The sequence below is a fragment of the Montipora foliosa genome, chromosome 11 (genome assembly GCF_036669935.1).
Source record: "Montipora foliosa isolate CH-2021 chromosome 11, ASM3666993v2, whole genome shotgun sequence".
In the NCBI taxonomy this organism is placed as follows: Eukaryota; Metazoa; Cnidaria; class Anthozoa; order Scleractinia; family Acroporidae; genus Montipora; species Montipora foliosa.
The window spans coordinates 8,830,660-8,850,659 of record NC_090879.1 but is presented as its reverse complement, the minus strand read 5'-3'; the positions used below and the strand labels follow the sequence as shown (position 1 = coordinate 8,850,659).

At 39.0% G+C, this 20,000-nt stretch overlaps 2 protein-coding genes across 3 annotated transcripts in view; one reads left to right on the top strand and one right to left on the bottom strand.

Moving 5' to 3' along the window:
• The first annotated feature begins 4,898 nt into the window (after positions 1 to 4,898).
• LOC137976164 (isocitrate lyase-like) lies at positions 4,899 to 8,277 on the top strand. Its single transcript, XM_068823457.1, has 3 exons — positions 4,899 to 5,224; positions 6,279 to 6,571; positions 6,910 to 8,277. Exons 1-3 carry the CDS (start codon positions 5,011 to 5,013, stop codon positions 7,723 to 7,725), a joined length of 1,323 nt encoding a protein of 440 aa, XP_068679558.1. The 5' UTR covers positions 4,899 to 5,010; the 3' UTR covers positions 7,726 to 8,277.
• A 4,951-nt stretch (positions 8,278 to 13,228) lies between these two features.
• Positions 13,229 to 20,000, bottom strand: part of LOC137974960 (septin-2-like) — a 22,866-nt gene continuing 16,094 nt past the window's right edge. For both annotated transcript variants that reach the window (XM_068821983.1, XM_068821982.1), the window contains exons 8-12: positions 19,262 to 19,358; positions 19,123 to 19,171; positions 17,179 to 17,304; positions 16,521 to 16,584; positions 13,229 to 14,572 (exon numbers count right to left, since the gene is read on the bottom strand). In XM_068821983.1, the coding sequence (XP_068678084.1) occupies positions 14,513 to 14,572; positions 16,521 to 16,584; positions 17,179 to 17,304; positions 19,123 to 19,171; positions 19,262 to 19,358 (396 nt within the window). In that variant the 3' untranslated portion in view covers positions 13,229 to 14,512. The remainder of the gene's footprint in view (positions 14,573 to 16,520; positions 16,585 to 17,178; positions 17,305 to 19,122; positions 19,172 to 19,261; positions 19,359 to 20,000) is intronic.

The following is a 20,000-nucleotide window of genomic DNA, read 5'->3' as shown; positions in this document are numbered from 1 at the left end:
CATACCCTTTGGGGGCGCACATATGTATATAGCCCAAATAAAAGAGTACTTCCCCCCCCCCCCCCCCCCGCTCCCCTTTGCTTGCTGTGGTTGTGGTTGTCAGACAGGTATGGTGACTTCCACTGTATCAGTGGCCACTTTTTTTAAAGGGGTTGTGTCAAAACACTAAAATACGTCTTTGCATCAACGAAGACCAAAAAATAATGGTGTAGTTTTGTTGCCAATAACATTTGAAGTGCACTGAACCTATTCTTTGTTATTTGCATCCATGGATGGAGAGGATGGAAATGGCATTGAAACTTGAAAAAACTGGCCAATTTTTTCAAGTTTGGAGATGGTGTCCGCAGAAAGTCGCCAACGATTAAAAACGAATAGGGCTTTGTGCAAAAAATATATTTCATATCTTGTCAGTGGGTTGTCACGAATGTTGTACTTGTGAGCCAAAGTACTAATTAACAATTAGACCCGTAGCCCGCAAGGGCTACGGGTCAATAGCCCACTGGGCTATTGACCCGTGGCCCTTGAGCGCGAAGGGTCTAATTGTTTTAGTATCACCTAACTAGTCAGACAGAAAGGCAGTAATAAAGTTTGCAAATGCGAGTTGAAGAAATATTTATTTAGGAATAAAACGAAAGAAAGCGCCGCGCTTTTCGGTACTCGAGGACTATTACTGATAGTCATCTAGTAGCGTAGCCAATTAAAATGCAGCATTTGCATTAGTCCACTAGTTGGGTGATACTAATTTAGGTTTTTACCCAGTTTTGACCTAAAAACAGCAAATTTAGCACGACAATGCCCCTTTAAATGGCTTATCTTCGCTGTAACCTATGAAACTAACAGATGACATAAAACAAGAGAGTTAAAAGAAGCAACACAAAAATAGCCATTAATACAAAGAACTACAACGAGTACTCGGGCCTCGGTTGTTCAACTGGCCCGGGTTGCTCGAAGCATGATTAGCGCGGCTAACCCACCGTTAAATACCATAGAAACCAGTATTAAATTCAAAGACAATAGCTCATTATTTTTTCCCGCAAAGATCTTGTAGAAGCCGTCTTAAAAACAGATAATGACCAAAATTGATGGGCCGCACTCCATCGCAGATTGATACTTCAATGGTCTGAGGGTTGAACCCTGGAGGACTTCACATGTCACATGATAGTTTCCATACTGGATTCAACTTCATCAATTTTTATGTACACATGTATTGGGTGCGATTGCATAATTAGCTAAGTTTTAAACCATTTAGAGAGCAGAATATCATGGTTAACTGTATCAAATGCCTTAGAGGAATCGAGAAATAGGCCACAGGTAATTTGTTTGTTATCAATTCAGTGCTAAGTTCAAGCTCTCCGTAATTTCCAAAATAGCTTGTTCGGTAGCTATAGAGTAACCTTTCCTAGAGCTAAATTGATATTTAAATATAATATCTTTTTTTTTTTTCTAAAAAAAGATAGAGCTGATTATATATTTTAATTTATTTATTTGGGAATATCTAGTGAAGTTTTATTTTCATTTAAGTTTTTGAAAAGCCTACAAACTTGTGTTGCCTCGACAGGAGACAGGAAGAAATCGAAACTGGTGACTTGTTAATATATTTAGTAGGTTCCTCACTGAGATGATCAAAATTGAAACTGGTGACTTGTTAATATACTTAGTAGGTTAATTACTGAGATGATCAATGGTGCTTGCCAAGCTTGGATCTACACATTTATTGGCAAAAGTTTTGTTATTCATTGTAATTCTTGAAGGTGAGGTTTGTCCCTTCGTTTTCCGTTTAATTAATGTACCGATTAATTCAGTTCCATGTAGTTTTCAAATTACTCCTGTGTAGGTTAAACTGCTCATTTATTATTATGAATCTTGTTGTCACTAAAGATGCTTTTGCCCATTTCGGCTAGGACAGATGATAGCAGGCTGGATTTGAAGGCACTTTGACGCTGAAAGAAATAACAAGGTAGTTTACGTAAATACATTCATGATATGTGCGGGAAAATTTGGGGAACGCTCCTTGAGAGCTTCCGTACACGAAATTAGAGGCTTCTTTAGCGTTGCTCAGCCTGAATGTTGTGTGGAAAGCTTATGCTAATTTTTCGTCCTTCGCAATTTGTTAATTTAATTCCTTTCTGCCTTGTTAGAATTTGTTTTGTAGGATTTGGCAAGATTGCTTCCGAACGGATACATTAACACCCAAGCAAGCTCGAAAAGATGATGAAGCATTCTTGCGGTTTGCTAGGTAGTTTTCATGACGTAACATGTATTTCCTTCATGACGTCACAAGTCCTACATCCGAACACAAGCATGTGGCGGCCGTTGTCCTCTCGCTATTTCGTTCTCCCTGACATCTTCACAAAATTCCACGAAAACCGGAATGGAGTGTCTGAGACGTGGACCCGCTTGACATCTTTTCCAAAAAGAAAAACCACTAAGTAGATACTGTAAACAAATGATTCAAAATGTTAAGCCCTGGTCAAATTATCGAACAAAGTTGGATTCCACATTCAACATTGTTGGATGTTAATGTTGAGGTAGTGGCAAAACACTATCCAATATTGTTTCACGAAACTGGTTCAAGTTCAAGTTGGCACTAAATTTATAAATATGACGCTAACACACAAACGAAAACCGCTCGTAGCGCTTGTGTTAATGGAGCTGTTTGAGGACGCAAGTGACGGATTCAAACGAGAAAAATCAAAAAAATGGTTAAGAGAACGTGTAGAAAGCCTGCAAGATACACCTGCGTTTAGGAGATGATGAGAATGAGCTCAGCTCAATTTGCAGAAATTTTAAATGATATTGAATCAGAAATCTCCAAACAGAGCGATAGCGATTAAGGAGACAAAAAGTGCCCCAAAGACATGGCCTTGCTTCATACTCGCTGATAAAGGTTTCTGGATGTTGAGTTCATCAACTTCCAAGACGTCCCCTTTCTCCTTGTCCGCCATCTCTGTTGCAAAATAGAAGCCCACAACAGGCTTGAAAATAATACATCGATTCGTGATTAGCTAGCAGCCGAGCGTGAACGTGACTCTATAAAAGACACAACTTTGTTGGAGGAGCGGCCAAACACTGCAATATTACAGCGTCGAACAGAATTGTTGGTCGCAATGTTCGATCAAAAGCAAACTCCATCCAACACTTGATCGAACAAACAATGTTGGACGAACATCTTTCAACATGGGTGGCCAAACGGTCGAACAATGTTGGATGGAGCAAGGTTGGCGAGTTGAATCCAACTTTGTTCGAAAGTTTGGCCAGGGCTTTAAACTTGCAAGTCTCGGCCGCCCCAAATCTGTTTTTGTCACGTACAAGTAAAACTGATGAAGACGATTGAGTAAAATTTGTTTAAAAGGACAAGAAACAAACGCTTTGGACAGCCAGTTGACTTGCTTCACGGTACTTTTGATAGATTTTAAGATTACTCTTAAAATAAATTTATTTGAAACCACGGAGACAAATAAAACCAAGCTTGAGATTCTAATTAAAGTGACATGACACTGTAAAAAAATCTGCTTATTCATAAAGAGTGCAGGGTTATTTTGATTGCGGACATTAAAAGGACACGATATCCTGCACACATCCTGTGGTCTCTAAAACAACATAGAAAAAGAGTTTTAATGACAAATCTTCTGTTTGACAAAATAATACCGAAAACACTGAATGAAATAAAATTAAAGACTACAAACGGCACAACTTAAAATGACTTTGCAAAAAACCCTTGAAATGAAAACCGTAATGATTTATGTCAATACATGTATTCGCCCAACAGAGAGCACGTGGAAACGGTTTCCTTCCTTTTGCAAACGTTTCCCACGAATGTAAAGACACTTTTCGAGGTTACACATGACATTTAAGTGAAAATTTTCACTAACACCGGGAATTTGAAAATCTTTGAGTGATAAGTTACAAGTACTACATCATTAATATCAAATGAAGGTGTCAGCACTCAATGCAAAAGATGAGCCAGGAACCATGGTCTGGAACGGCGGCTCTAAACTTGCATCGTTTCTGGAGGTTTTGGAATTCATCCCACCGATTACAAATAACGATGGAGATACACATCTCTCCGCCTAAAAATCTGGCGCACTTTCTATCATCCACAGTAAAAACGCGAGATAAGCTATTCGCGGAGAGCGACTTTCTTTTACAAACATCCAGTGAAGCATCCCTTGAGGGTCACGGCCCACCTAGTTAATATAGGCTCTCGCTTTTGAAAACTAACAATAAAATTAAGACGACTTAACTGAAAACGAAGTAGCAACATAAATATAACTCATCGGGTCCTTCCAGCGAGGTTTTGATTAGAGGTTGAAAAGAGAATGATCCCATGAAACGTCAGTTCCCGTTAAATGCCGAAGCGTCCCTACAGAATTAATAACCGTAACTATGTAACAACCAATTTGCAGTGCCAGAAACCTCACGAAATCCATCTCAACGTTAGCCCAGGTCATGGAAAAGGGCTCGAAAAAGGAAAGAAAAAATCCTTGACCGGTTTTTAGGTTAGTTCGTGTTTACCTATAGTTACTTTGTCACTGTCATGTTCGTGACAGCATATTAACGGAAATATTATGACGTCAAAAGGTGTAAGAAGCGGAACAAATGCACAGGAGATCATACTAATCACTGGAATGTATCGGACAACAGCAGAAATCACAATGTTATAACGGTCATAAGATAAAACTCCGTATCCGACCTTGTACATTTTATACACTTTAATAGTAAAATCAATAATTTAAATTAATTTATAGCTGATTTTGTATTTTTTACTCACCGAATAAAAGAAAGAAAGAACAAGAATAAAGTACAATGAAAGACAATGATGTGGCATTTGACGTCAAAGTAATGACGTATGTTCTGTGAAAGGTTCACGTCTCAAAAAATAAAACGACAAGGGCGCATAAAAAGCAGAGCCAGTCATAGCTGAATCCATCACTGGCGAATCAGCCTCACAACTCGACTGTCCGATCAAACTCAAGGAACATTTTACATTGGAAATCCATACTCCCAAACATGAGTCTCAGTAAGTTAAACAAATTTCTGAGAATTAGCGTCCGAAATTATGGATCCACCGCTATTCGACGAGATTATGGTCCTGAGGCCGTGGAAAAACTCCGTGGTTCCTTGAAAATTGAACACACTCTTGCAAGACGAGGGGCAGGGAGGCTCTGGGATCTAATCAATCGAGGAGAAGATTCTTATGTTAACGCACTCGGTGCTATGACAGGTTGGTGAACAATTGTACAAACGTAGTTTTTCAAGAGTATCGGTTAAACACAGTTGCGAAAACAAAGGTGCTTTTATGAAAATCGTTGTGTTCATACTCCACTGTCAGGGGAAGCCGAATTCTTTTCTTAATTTAAATTTAAAAGGACTTACTCAGTTTCTCGTAGAACTACATACTTTTGCTTTTTGTTGCGAAAAAATTGAAGTTCGGGCGTGCAAACTCAAAATCCCGATTCCCAAAACCTTTCGAGGAATTTCGGGAGTCATCAATTATCATTATGAAGTTTACAAATGAAATTTCGAAGCAGACCAGTTTCCCTGACTCTGTGACCGGATGGGTCTTCGATCTTTGTCAGTTCAAAGGTCATTTATAAAATAATTAGTATAGTACGCGCACTCCAATTGATCAATAGCTGTGTTTAGATGAGAGTATGGAACACGGCTGGGAAATCACACGAATTTTGATTGGTTATGTGTTGTCAGACGTGCGTTTTGATTGGCTGGTAAGAAATATGAGCGTGTATCAAGAAAATCTGTTTCAATCAAGAAAAAAAGAAGACCAACATTTTCCTTCATTTCTCGAAGTATCTTTGAGAACTATTTTATAAAAGCAATAGAGGACTTTTTTCCGTGTTTCCATAGCCTCATCTAAACACTCGGGGGAGTTGGGAGAATTCTCGACAGGCAAACCCTCGACTGCGTCTCGGGTTTGTATAACTGTCTCGAATTCTCCCAACTCCCCCGAGTGTTTAGATGAGGCTATGGAAACACGGAAAACGTCCTCTATTGCTTAAATATCAAATAGCCATCGAGCTCCAAAAATATGATGCTTAAACAGCTGCAACTGAAGTTATGCTGTTTTGTGATTTCCTTATACTCTGCTTTAGATTTGAACCAGAAAACCTAAGTTAAACGAAAACAGGCAGCCAAAAAAAAAGCGTAATAGAAGATCAGAAGACATTAAAAGCAGCAGTAAACTCTTAAAAGAGCATAAAAGTTGCATAGTCCGATTCAATTAACGTTCGAAAAGTTAAATGTGCATTGCTTTCTTTAAGGTGGCCAAGCCGTTCAGATGGCTAAAGCAGGTCTAGAATCCATTTATCTAAGTGGATGGCAAGTGGCTGCGGATAGTAACATGACAGGACAAACATTCCCTGACCAGAGCTTGTATCCTGCTAACTCTGCTGCGAAGCTTGTCGAGAGAATCAACAACGCCTTTATTCGAGCGGATGAAATCGCGCACATGGAAGGATCGGACAGACACATCGATTTCTTCTTGCCAATCGTCGCAGATTGTGAGGCAGGCTTTGGTGGACCACTGAACGCCTTTGAACTTACAAAAGCCATGGTAAAGGTTGTTTTTTATTAACACTGAGTTGCAATTATCTGGTAACTGTTTCACACTCAATTGGTACTAGGGTCATACCACCCATGTTATTTGCAAAATCTTTTAGCACCCTTTTAGCACAATTTAAGACCTGTCACTGGTAACGTACATTTAGTTGCACGTGACCCACGCGTTAGGCAGAAGTCCATTGCTTATCGCACGTGAACGTCATCGCTATTGATCGATGCGGCGTCAAAACATTGGGTTCCCAACCACAATGGCAGCTGACATCTCTACCCCTCCTTTCTGCGCTGTGCCAAAGTGAACAGGCTTTTGTAACCTTCAATTTTTTCGATTAGATTTCAGCTGGTGCTGCTGCGGTCCACTTTGAGGACCAACTGGCGTCAGAGAAGAAATGCGGTCACATGGGAGGAAAAGTGCTTGTACCAACCCAGCAGTTTATTAAGGTCCTCAATGCTGCTCGCTTTGCTGCTGACGTTATGGATGTACCAACTGTTATCATTGGACGAACAGACGCTGAATCAGCGGCTCTATTGACGTCAGATATTGATCCACGTGACCAGCCTTTCCTGACAGGTGAACGAACTCCCGAAGGATTCTATCGTTCTACTGCCGGCCTACAACAAGCGATTGCTCGTGGACTCAGCTACGCTCCATATTGTGACATCCTATGGTGCGAGACAGGGACACCTGACTTGGACGAAGCACACATGTTTGCTGAAGGTATCCATGCAGCGTTTCCAGGAAAACCGCTGGCCTACAACTGTTCTCCTTCCTTCAACTGGAGAGCCAATCTCAGCGACAAAGAAATAGCGACCTTTCAGAAGGAACTCGGTAAAATGGGCTACAGATATCAGTTCATTACTTTAGCCGGCTTCCACTCTCTAAACCACGCCATATTCAAGCTTGCACGTGACTACAAAGAGAATGGCATGTCTGCTTATACCAAGATACAAGAAGACGAGTTTGCGCAGGCGCAATTCGGATTCACTGCACACAAGCACCAGAGGGAAGTGGGAACTGGGTACTTTGACCAAGTTAGCATGGCGATCGGCGGTGGAGCGAGCTCTACAACAGCCTTAGAAGGATCAACAGAAGAAGAACAGTTTACTGACAAAAGCTTACCAAATGTAAACAGAGCGTCAAATCAGTGACTACAATAGCTTCGTATTTGAGCTGCTTCAATTTAATCTTTCTGGACGTCACTACGTTTGGCTCTTGTCAAAAGACACTTGGCATACAGATTTATTGTGATGAAATAATGTATATAAAGCGCATCCCTAAATTATCGTTATTTATTTTGTTTATAAAATTAAGTTTAATGTAAATTGATTTTGTACATTGTAGCAAAGGAGAACGACATTTTCTAGATCAATTCAAATCAAGCGCCATTGATTGCCTTTTTTAAATTATTCACGACAACTGACGTTTTAATTCAGTACTGGAGTGACTAAGAAAAAAATTTTTGACTTATTGTCAGTTTGAGAGAGAAGGTCTGTATGTGCAGTTTCGAAGCAATTTAAGTTTAATTTCAGTAAAAAAATCAACTCGATATAACTAGGGTAACTCGAAAACCTACCGGTTTATTTAGTTCCTAGGCTCAAACAGTTGTAATTATGATTATTTTATCTATTTATCTGTTTGTTTCCACTTTTAAGTTGTACATTAACTATCAACTGAGCAAATAAAAATTCTATTCTATTCTATTCATTGTAGCTCCGGTTTACGTAAACAATAGGGAGTTTAAGAAACCACGACGGCTACGGGGACAAAAACGTCACTTCAAAATATACGTTTGAGCTATTCTAAGTATTTCGGGATTATTCAATATTGTTTATATGATACAATACGTGCGAAGTGTCTTATAACGGGATTGGTACGTACGGATTTGAAGTAAAGGGCGAGACTGAAAGATTCACTCTAGTTTGTCCACGTTGTCCTCAAAACCTCAAATTTGGTAATTTCAAGTAGTAGTTTTGACGAGTACGGGACAGAAATATTAAAAAATGCGTGCCGCACGTGCAACACGACCATTTCTTCCTCTTTTAATCAATAATATCACTGCTTTTTGGCGTTGTCGTTGCTTAAACACCCTACTTATTCATCTCAGGCCGAGGCCTGTTTCTTTATTTTCCTACGGCCTGGCTCGCATCAAGAATGTCAAGTCACAAATCAGGGTGCTCCATAATCAATAATTCGCAGCGTACGTTGGCTAAAGAATAGCGTACAACTGTCAACTGCTTTTTCAGCGGACGACTACTATCCATCCGGGTATTTTCCTCGGACGGGCACTATGGGCTAATAGTGTCTCTCCGCGGACGAACACTATCGCGTCACGTGATCAATTTAAACCAATAAGAATCGGAGAAAATTTAGTGGTGAACTATAAAACTGGATAGTCTCCTTCGCAGCCGCTCGGGCCGGAGTCACGCAACGCTCCCAGTCCCCACGGGGACCCTATTAGGCTGATTTAGCAACAGAACGGGAACGTCAGTGGCGACGGCGCGGGCAGAAAAAACACCAATGAGAATTCAGAATAGAATAGACTCCACTCTTTTCTTCTCTATTCTAAATTCTCATTGGTAGTTTTGCTGCGCGCGACGTCGCCACTGACGTTCCCGTTCTGTTGCTAAATCAGCCTATTAACTGGATTGGTACGGACGGATTTGAAGTAAAGGGCGAGACTGAAAGATTCACTGTAGTTTGCCCACGTTGTCCTCAAAACCTCAAAATTGGTAATTTCACGTAGTAGTTTTGACGAGTACGGGACAGAAATATTTAAAAATGCGTGCCGCACGTGCAACACGATCATTTCTTCCTCTTTTAACCAATAATATCACTGCTTTTTGGCGTTGTCGTTGCCGTTGTCGTTTCTTAAACTCCCTACTATCGTAAATCGTGCGCCGTGAATGGCACAAGAACAGGTTCTACGATTCTCAGTTGAGTATGACACAAGGGAAGTTTGGTGACAAAGTTTCAGCGTTGGAGTTACCATGTTGTCAAGGGCAACTTCCTTCGTTTCCAAGGTTAACTTATTGGGGGTTTGACGTCATTTAACTGGTAACGGTCGCCAGTTTGAATTTAACCGTTACCATTTGTAGATTTTGGCGGGCTCATCGCTCGTGACGTCAAGGCCCTAAAAGTTAATCTTCGAAACAAAGGAAGTTGCCCTTGACAACATGGTAACTTTGTCACCAAACTTCCCTTGTGTCATACTCAACTGAGAATCGTAGTACCATGGAGCTATCTTGCCTTCCTCCCGAATTCCCGGAGATTGTCTGAGTACGAAAACCCTTTCACGAGTGTTGTTTAATACAGTCAAAGAATTAGTCACGATACCCGAATATTTGCCTCGTTTTTCGTCATGTCTTCATGACGGCAAGATCTCCGCAATATTGACTAACCATTTCATTTGGTCATCAACAAAAAAAAGGTCCTTCCAGAAAAAAAAAAATTAAAACCAGGCTGTAGCCATAAATTGCAAGAATTGCTCCAACATTTAAAAAGACATACGGCTGACCAATAAAAAGGACACGAACTGATGTTCACATTTCAAATAACGCTACACAGCAGCCAACCCTACACTGTATCACATAACGCTTCATAACACTACACACCACCAAGTAACCCGACATAACCCTGCACACAGCAGTACATAAGCCTGCATACCCTACACGGCACGCCATGGCCCCACATAAGCCTATACAGCACCAAAGAATCCTACAAAGCTGTACACGGCGCCATATACCGTAACCCCGCACCAACACCACATAACTTGACATAAACCCTACATTATCCTATCTAACCCTACACAGTACCACAAAAGCCCACATAACGTCACACAGCATCATGAAAAGCCAAGGTCACGGTAATCCTACACAGCACCAGAGTAGCGCTTTGTGAGGCTATGTAGGGCTGTTTGGCGCTATGTAAGGTTATGAAGGGGTCTGTGGCGAGCTGCCTGGTTATTTATGTGGCCCTATGTATGGCCACTGACGCTTCTTTACATTTGATGGTGATCCTAATAAAGCAGATCTTGGACGCAATATCAGGGGCGGGGCGTTTACCATTTGCACGGAAATCTGGTTGCAATGGAAGGCTCGTAATGGTACAGGATTTTCCCGGTACGGCGTTTCTCCAGGCCCGAGTCTCCCGCGGCGGGTAGAAAACAATAGCTGCGGTTACACAGGTCACTTTTACCGCGGTAAATGACCCTTTTACCATGGCAAACTGCATTTAGTGAATGTGACCGACATTTCCCAAAGTAAATTTACCGTGGTAATTTTCCACGGATACGTCAAAAAGATCAGACGAAGCGCCCATGACATTTAACGTGGTAAGTTGGAAGGGTGTTTTGATGCCCGAGGAACAAGAACTAATCACGATGCTGAAGAAGTTGTGATTAAAATTCCCGCCAATGAATTGCGTGACATTTCTTTTTACCTCAGTAATCTTCGTAACGTGTGACCGCTGGTAAACACGGTATACTAAAACTCAAGCGTGAGGCACCGCGGGATAATTTAGCATGGGAAATGGCAATTACCTTGGTGTGTGTAACAGCACCTAATGACAAATCAAAATGAAGGCTGCATCTGCAGTGTCAACCCATTCTCTTACTATTATCGTTAATTTAGAAGACTGAAAGCTTGATATGGATTATGGGACATGGTCATATATTTTTTAAAAGACCACCCAAGTCTATGGAAGTAGGACTCGAACCTGGAATGTTCATGATTAACCGGTCACCTAACCACTTGACCACCGCACCGCTAGCTGCTCAGGAACAATATTTTAAACACTTATTTGATAATACTGCGTTATCAAACGACAACAAACAATATTACAAACTGCAAAGGTCGCTTTCCAAACTTCACGACAAAGCTAAACATTTTAAATCCAAGCTTAGGCTTAAATTATTAATCTAGCCTCGGCCTAATATTTTTTCAGCAGCGATATTCTATGGCAGACTTTAAAAAAATGCTTTTTTTGAAAACGCGATGTGTTGATCTTCAGTGGTGAAGCGGAAAGAAGCGGTTCCTATGGAGTAGAAGCTCCAGGTTCGAATCCAATCCACATGGGGGTTACAAATGGTACAGGATTTTCCGGTTGGAACGGGAAAAGAGGAATACGTCTGAGAATTTCCATCTTTTTCGGAAACACTGCGATGGAATGAGCTGTACCATTTGAATTTCCAACCGGAATTTTCGGTTTTTGCTGACAAATGGCAAACGCTCCAGGAACACTTTATTCGCTAACTCGAGAGTTTTACTTTGTTCAATTACTGAGGATAAAATAGACTGTTTTCACGTGACGTCACGGCGGCCATGTTGGTGTCCCTAAACAATGGCACTGAGGAGTAAAAATTTCTTATTTATAATCCTGTCATTCGCTTTTGTGTTCGTCATGTTTACCCTTTCCGAGATTTTGGGTTCGTGTGTTCACAAGTTTATTTTGCATCCGGAAGATGTTTATATTTTCAATAATAACCACTCGCTTGGGGTTATCGCGCACAGCGCATAACCAATGAAATCCCCGCGTCTTAATTCTATTGTGCATTTTTCTGCATACTGGTATGCCTTAGGGTATCCCGAGTAATAAAGATTTAAGAATAAAGTATAATTCCGAGTAATAAAGGATAATTCTTTATTACCCGTCCCTTGTAATAATATACATGAAAAAATTACTGGATTTGGATTGGCTAAGAGCAGTGCATTTCAAGTGTAACACCAATGCAAAATGTGTAACATTAGTGCAAATTACACATCGAAATTCTGAATTATGATTGGCTGAAAGACAATGGGAAATTCTCTAAACCAATGATATCACGGAAAATGTGGACGAAAATTAGGAGAACTGCAAAATGGTGCAAAAAATATCAGCACCGGAAAAAGTACGTCGTTTGGTTAAATGGGTGGAAGACGTAGTGCAAAGAAAAGAGCATAGCTTTGAAAATCGAGGAAGAGGTATCGGCTGAACTGTCACTTCCTGTCTGCAATAAGATCTTCCGGTACTTCCTCTACGCGAATATTTTTTAATATTGATAAGTAATCATACGGATTTTCTTGTTCAATTTGGAATTAATTTGCGCTTGTGAGTTTTTTAAAAGGCTGAAATTGCACTCCCCGAAGTGGCTCGTACAATTTCAGCTTTTTGAAAAACTCACTGGTGCAAATTAATTACAAATTGAACGAGAAAATCCGTATGATTACCTAGTATACGTATTGTTGGTGTTGTGTCATTTCTTTTTGTAATCAATACATCCACTGGCGGTGCATTAAATAACATTAACCGACCATTGGTGTTAAGCCCATGTCTCGGATTTCCACTCTTATCAAGTCAACACCCATATTGATAAGTAATCATACGGATTTTCTTGTTCAATTTGGAATTAATTTGCACTTGTGAGTTTTTTAAAAGGCTGAAATTGCACTCCCCGAAGTGGCTCGTACAATTTCAGCTTTTTGAAAAACTCACTGGTGCAAATTAATTACAAATTGAACGAGAAAATCCGTATGATTACCTAGTATACGTATTGTTGGTGTTGTGTCATTTCTTTTTGCAATCAATACATCCACTGGCGGTGCATTAAATAACATTAACCGACCATTGGTGTTAAGCCCATGTCTCGGATTTCCACTCTTATCAAGTCAACACCCATTCGAAAACCGCACTGTTTTATTTCTCTGATCATATAAGCAGATTTATAAGCTCTTTACCTTGTGTAGTAAGATATAAAAATATAATATTTAATTAAAAATCATATGAAACTAAGAGAAATGTAAAATATATTTGATCATTATATACAATTAAATTATCAGTAGTTTTTCTAAAGATAATTCAAAATTGAAAACTGAACTGAAAGACGACAAGGTCAAAGTTGTATAACATTAATTAGTATCCTGAAAGGGATACTAGTTTTTGCTATATTTACTATATTTTATCTTGGATATATATAAAATATAAAACTATAAAACTTCCACCCAAAGCTATCCCGTAAAAGGCACGTACCAGAAATTCACGCGTTATTGGATAATATGACTAGTGGATTATTCAAAAATTCTATTCGCCAACTATAAAATATTACAAGGAACTCTCCAGCCAGCAGAAATATGATCAGTGGCTCTGAACTGTAAATATACTATTCAATAAGTAACCTAATATAAGTGAATTTCTTATTTAACATAACATTTTTTAATGCTTTGGATGGAGTGATGGTAGAAGGCAAAGATACGGTCCATATTTTCTATGTCCACCGAGGAGTTTAAGAATAAAGGCCTATAATTAGACAGTTCCAACAATGCATGCACACTCGATTCGATACTCAGCGTAAAAAATGTTGAAAGCTTATTAAAAAGCTTTTAAAGTGTTTAATCAAAGCAGGTTGGTCCAGAGTTTCAATCGTTCAAACTCAATTGGGCAGATATTTGAAATGCCAAAAATTATGATGCAATGAGTTGAAGTCCTTTAAACAATTCCTTCAATATTAAATTGCCAAACATATGATTACGCCATTTCAACATGCCTTTAAAAGCTTGGTATTCCCTTCAAATGTTTGCCCAACATCTACCATACGAAGAAATGTTTTGGAAAAGGATTGAGGCAATTCCAGATCATCCAAATTTCCCTCCTAAATATTTATGAAGGTAGTAAAATAAAAAATAAGTGTTGGATCTCACATGCTCTGAATTAACCCACATAACGTGTTGTTAACAGTTCATACACCCAAAGGAAATCAATAAAGATATGCCTGACTTAAAAGTCATTCCAAATTAGATGAAGGAAAATTCACAATTTTCATAGCTTCTATTAAGACTCAAGATATTTCTATTTCCATCCCTTTGGCTCTATAATCTACAATTTTACAACTGCTACCTTTTCTTAAGGCATCCAAATGTCACCTGGAAAGGAAAGCCATTAATGGCTGACGATGTAACAAACCCTTCAGCTCTGGCTTTTCATTTGCTGCTGCATTTGCGCAATCATTTCTTGCATCCGACGGAGCTAAAATAAAGAAAAGAGTTTTGAAATACAGAAATACTGCAGCAATTCAAAGCTTCATGCAAATTTCAGATAGTACAAAATGAGAGAACTGGCTGAAGAAAGCAGGTGTTTAAAAGGCAATGATATGGTATCCCTCTCCAAAAATACAGATGGGAGGGAGAGGTGGGATCTTAAACTCCAGTTGGACAGGAGCACTGTATATTTCCGTATTTTTTATTTTTGTATATCTTGTTTCTGTATATTTCTTCCCACCTGTATATTACCGAACTTTTCGAACCAACCTGCAAGGGATACAACCTGAGAAACGCGGACTTTAACATCATACGCTATAGAACGGTGCGCTACGGCAAACATTCATTATAATTATCTCGGACCTTTTCTCTGAAGCAAATTGGGCCCTGAGGAGAAAGACCAACACTCGAAAGCTTTAAGCGAAGTATCAAGAAGGTCAGGTTAGCACTTCTATTGGATGAATGCAAGAACTGCGACTTATGTTCTTAACTTCCTAATAGACTTGCTGGTGTACAACCAGAAGTAAGCCGTTTTCTTTTTAAATTTGTCTTCACACAACCACATTTACATTGCTAAGTATCTTTTCTCAATTTGAGATGATTGGTATAAAAATCTGGGAGACACCACTGTCATGGCACGCGACATGTTCTCTTCCGGTTGCCGTCCGTGTCTCAAAAACGCGCGTGCTCCCGCGTGCTTAAGCTCCCTAATGTCATATGATCCTAGTTAATCGAGGAGGCTGGTTTGGAAGCTCGGCAAAAATCAAAGGAGCAAACAAAGATGCCAAGATTTAGGTTGGAAAGTCCACGATCGTGCACAATCTTTTGTTTTGCGCTCATACACCATGCATGAATTACGTAACCAACACGTTTCTGTTGGTTAGTTCCTCAGTAAGGAATAAACAGCTATTGTGTTTTGTGCACGGTCAAGGCCAAAAAAGAGAACAAAAACTAAAACAAAGAAATTTGTCGGGTTTCATAACCATTTCCCTCTATTAACCATGATATGATCAATACTTTGACTGGATGTTCTTGCTGATTATATACACATTCTAATATCAGATCCTACATGTTAAATACGTTATCTTTGCAATTTATGTTCTTGTAATTCTTCTTAGGAAATTTACCACTGAATTGGAATCTGCATTGTTGGTTTGAGTTTTAATTTGCGGTTTGGGTTGGGTGATACAACTTGTAGGGGACCATAATGTTCTGTTGTGTTTTTACATGCCTTTGTTGCTAAATTGATTAAATAAATAAATAAATAAATACATAATTAATTAATTAATTAATTAATTTAAACAACTAAATCAGTAACTTGTCTATCAGATTGAAATTATAGCCTACATTTTGTCTTTCAAGAATACTAGCTAAGTGGATCACTCTGATTGGCTGGTGGTGTTTGTTCGTGATTTTACAGTATGGACTATTACCATGGAAATGGTCCATTTTCATATTTTTTCTCTCCCGGGAAATTCAAGTTGAGCGAAACAAAACATTTTTAAAAAGAGGATTTATTAACCAAACGCTTTCATGTGTATATCAAGGCATTATCAAGAAATACTTCTTGCAAAAACAAAAGGAAAACAAATACTGTAGACTGTAGGAACTATTTGCTTCAAATTAATACATTTTTGACAAGGATACAATTTAAATAATTATGAAGATGATGTTCAGGGCCCAGTTCCTCAAAAGCCGATTAACGCTAATCTTAGATTAAAAATTAACCAAGCAGTTCATTTCTCTACTCCCAAATGCTGTTCAACGCAGATTTTCGGCAGAACTTTACATGAGAAGACGTCAATCTTGAAAAACAAAATTAAGCAAAAGAAACTTTCACCAAAAAGTTGAAAACGTGAAACAAAAGTTTACGCTAATCCTGGATTAAGTTAATCAGCTTTCGAGGAACCGGGCTCAGGTGTTTTTTTTTAACTGACCTCCTCCTCTTTTTCCATCAAGGCACGCTCTTTTTCAAGCATCACATTTGTAGCTGGATTTTTCCTTTTGAAGTGAAACAGAGATAATTCAGGTTTTAATGTTACATGTATACCGACCTTAACAGTTATAAGCAAGCAAGTTGACAAACAAAGTTTACATAAAATCACCCTACGAGCAGAGCCTCCTTTTGTCTTTTCTTTACTGAGGAGGAGAAAAGGAGGCTCTGCCTGAATCACGTCAACTCTTTGAAGCCGCCGCAGCCCGAACTTCTGGACTATTCAATCTTGTTTTCTCTCGTCAAACCGGTTTTCCCAGTACGAGCGTCCGTTTAGTGATAAAACCGAAGGTTATTATTGAGCAGAGTTGTACCATGAAAAACCAAGATGGCGGCGAGATATGGCATATTAGGCTTGGGTTCAAGACTGTATCCTGGCAACATGCAGCGCATATTCAATAAGGATCTTACTCGATTCATGCAGAGCCTTTCTCGAGAACGCCAAAATCGAGCAAGCAAAAGAAAGGCTCTGCTAGCAGGGTGACATAAAATATAAACAAGAAATCTTGTTTCTTGTAAAGTACTTTATGAGAGGGCATTCAGCATTACCTCAAACTGAATCCACTTAAAATCTGCAAATGCTAAAATATCTTTGTCCTTACCTCCTTCCAATAACAGGGGAATCAATTACATCTAGTGGTGCAGGGGAATCCCCTGACAGTTGAGCAGCCCGGAAGTTTTCATAATGAGTTTCTTGTGTCACTTCTTTCAGATCTTGCATGTGAGTGCTGTAGATAAGAGTATTGCTTTATTAAAAACTATTATGGCAACACACAGTGGCAAAACAATTTCACCTGGTAACTGGTAATGATTATTGAGATTTTTCTTGGAAGAAGTTTTGCTCAGTGTCCCAAATCACCTACAACCTATTTAAAATTTAAAAATAGTATTTGGTGTGAGGAATGTTTCACTTGACAAGTAAAGTTACAGGCACACTTGAAAGACATCAAATGCCTGTATTTCTGGACAACTAAAGTTCAATATGTGGTAAGAGATAAGGAAACCTTTGTGATGCTCATCAAAAAATGTATCAATGCTTATCACTTGCACTTATAAACTTGTCTTGTTGTCTGCAGACTTAACAATGTAAAATTTTCACACATCATTACCACAATAAATTCAAATCAAAATTGTATCTCACTTCACAACTGATAACGATCGTTGAATGATCGAAACACGTGATGGTTGACTTGAGAGTGGTTGTCCATTTTTTTTAAATTCCACTTTATGATGCTAATTAACATTGAAGTGTATCTAATGAGGGCCATTTCTGGACACATTTTAATTTACAAATGGCTTCACACAACAAGATAACAGATGTTTGTCATTATCATGATGAGTTCATCATTTTCTTCCTCAATACAAGAATTGATATAAAGGTGCAGTACTCAAACAGTCAGCCATCGGCATGAGGGAAAGTTTTGAGTGACAGTTTGATCTGCATGCAAATTAAAAACTTAAATCTATTGTAAAACAGTCACAATCACTTGTAACAAGGAATGCATCAACCTTGACTGATGCTATGTTGTACCTTGCACTGACATTGTAAGATACCGAAAGGCAAGTTACCAATATTACTTGTCTATTACCTCAGGGTTACAATGCAAAACGTGCCCCAGCCTTCTAACATTATTCAAGTATTGTGGAAGTCCTACATGTATATAGGATGCCATTTCATTCACTTTTAATGGCTAGGAGAGAGTTAGTCTCCTTCAATTAAGCTGTTGTTTGGGTCATCACAAAACACTTGCCTCACTAACAAATGCCACATTCTTTTTCCTATTCCTTTCCCACCACATTCATGACGATTTAACATTATAATGAAGGAATGATGAAATGATATATGAAATGGATCATATATGAATTGCGGATATGAAATCAAGTGAAGCTATGATCCTCGCAGTTATGAACGCAATTTTTGCAATTACGTAGAGAAGCCTGAAAAATTCAGGACTTATTAAATTGCGTTCAAAACTGCCAGGATCATACCTTCACTTGATTTCATATCCGCAGTTCATATATGATCCATTTCATATATCATTTCGTCATTGATTCATTCCTCACGGGAACATTACAACCCACAAATGACCAGGTCCCAACGTCAGTGGCTTCATAGCTCAGTTGGTTAGAGCGTCGCACCGGTATCGCGAGGTCACCCCGTTGAAGCCCTGAATTTTTTAGGCTTCTTTAAGTAATTGCAAAAATTGCGTTCATAACTGCGAGGATCATAGCTTCACTTGATTATAATGAAGGATTGCACCAATCATACTAATTCACCCTCTGTTTTATAAACAACCAATCTCACATCAATATTGTTAATAATTTTTTTTACAAAACTTTCCCGCAAAAATTTGTGGGTGATCTCCTAGCATCGTTCGCCAATGTTCATTCTTGACCCATACTTCAAGTAATCAACAACTACTGAGTATTTTCCACTATCTACACTTGGGATGGTCAACTTAGAACCTTCTTTTGTCACATTAAAATTGAGTGACTTGATCCTCTATAAGTCTTTCCAGAGGAGACAAAACAAAAAAAAAACTTACATGAGCATGGTGCGCAATTTGACAAAATCACAGTGGCTTGGGTTTTCAACTGTGAAGAAGAGCAATCAGAAGAAAAAAACAATTATTATCATTGGTTAACCAATACAGTACAGATAATTAATTGTCAGACAGTGCTCACCTTCTACTACTCCCCAGGGATACAATCGCCCTCTTACTTTCTTTCCGCACACTTCTATGACAGTATTGCTTCCTACCACGGCAAATGGCATGCTAGCCTTCAGGAATAAAATTGACATAATCATTAACACTGTTCACCTGTAGGGGTCACAGTTATTTTAATTAATTGGCAGATGCTATTGTGGCTTCCTGCCAGTTTTCTTCTATTTTTGCTTGCTTTGACAGTTAAACCATCCCTTTTAGTTCATGGACGGCATCAATCATCAATGAGCAGTTAGAATGACTTGATTTGACACTCACTCCAATAATCTATTCATTAAACTCTGATTAAACATTTTCCCAGTACGTCCCCTGTCAAGTTTAAACTTTAGGCCCCTCTGCAGAAGGTTTCAGGGGGTGATAGAAAGGTGCTGTTCTCAGTAGGTCTGAGAGAGAATTTTCATTTAATGGCGTTGAGTGGATGAGGTTTAAACTTTAATACTTTTTCATTCCATCCTCAAACAAAATATGCCTTTGTGGAGTTGGAAAATGGAAATTTTATATCATAAGCGTAAAGGTGATACTGTGAGAAAAATGAACGTGGAATTCATGAAAGCCACAACAAATTGCGAACATTCGCTTTGGTAATCGAGGATTGAAGAACGTGCCAAGGTTGGACGGTTGTATCATCTACAAACTACTTGGTAAGCATCTCATTGTGTTGCACGGCACTGATTTCGTTTGAACTGGTCGTAGGTTCT

Bases quoted from the DNA above. Each gene is read 5' to 3' on its own strand.
- LOC137976164 (XM_068823457.1), top strand. From the start codon at position 5,011: ATGAGTCTCAGTAAGTTAAACAAATTTCTGAGAATTAGCGTCCGAAAT. The intron at 5,225-6,278 runs GTTGGTGAACAA...GCTTTCTTTAAG, and splicing joins CGCACTCGGTGCTATGACAG to GTGGCCAAGCCGTTCAGATG. The intron at 6,572-6,909 runs GTAAAGGTTGTT...TTTTTCGATTAG, and splicing joins TTGAACTTACAAAAGCCATG to ATTTCAGCTGGTGCTGCTGC.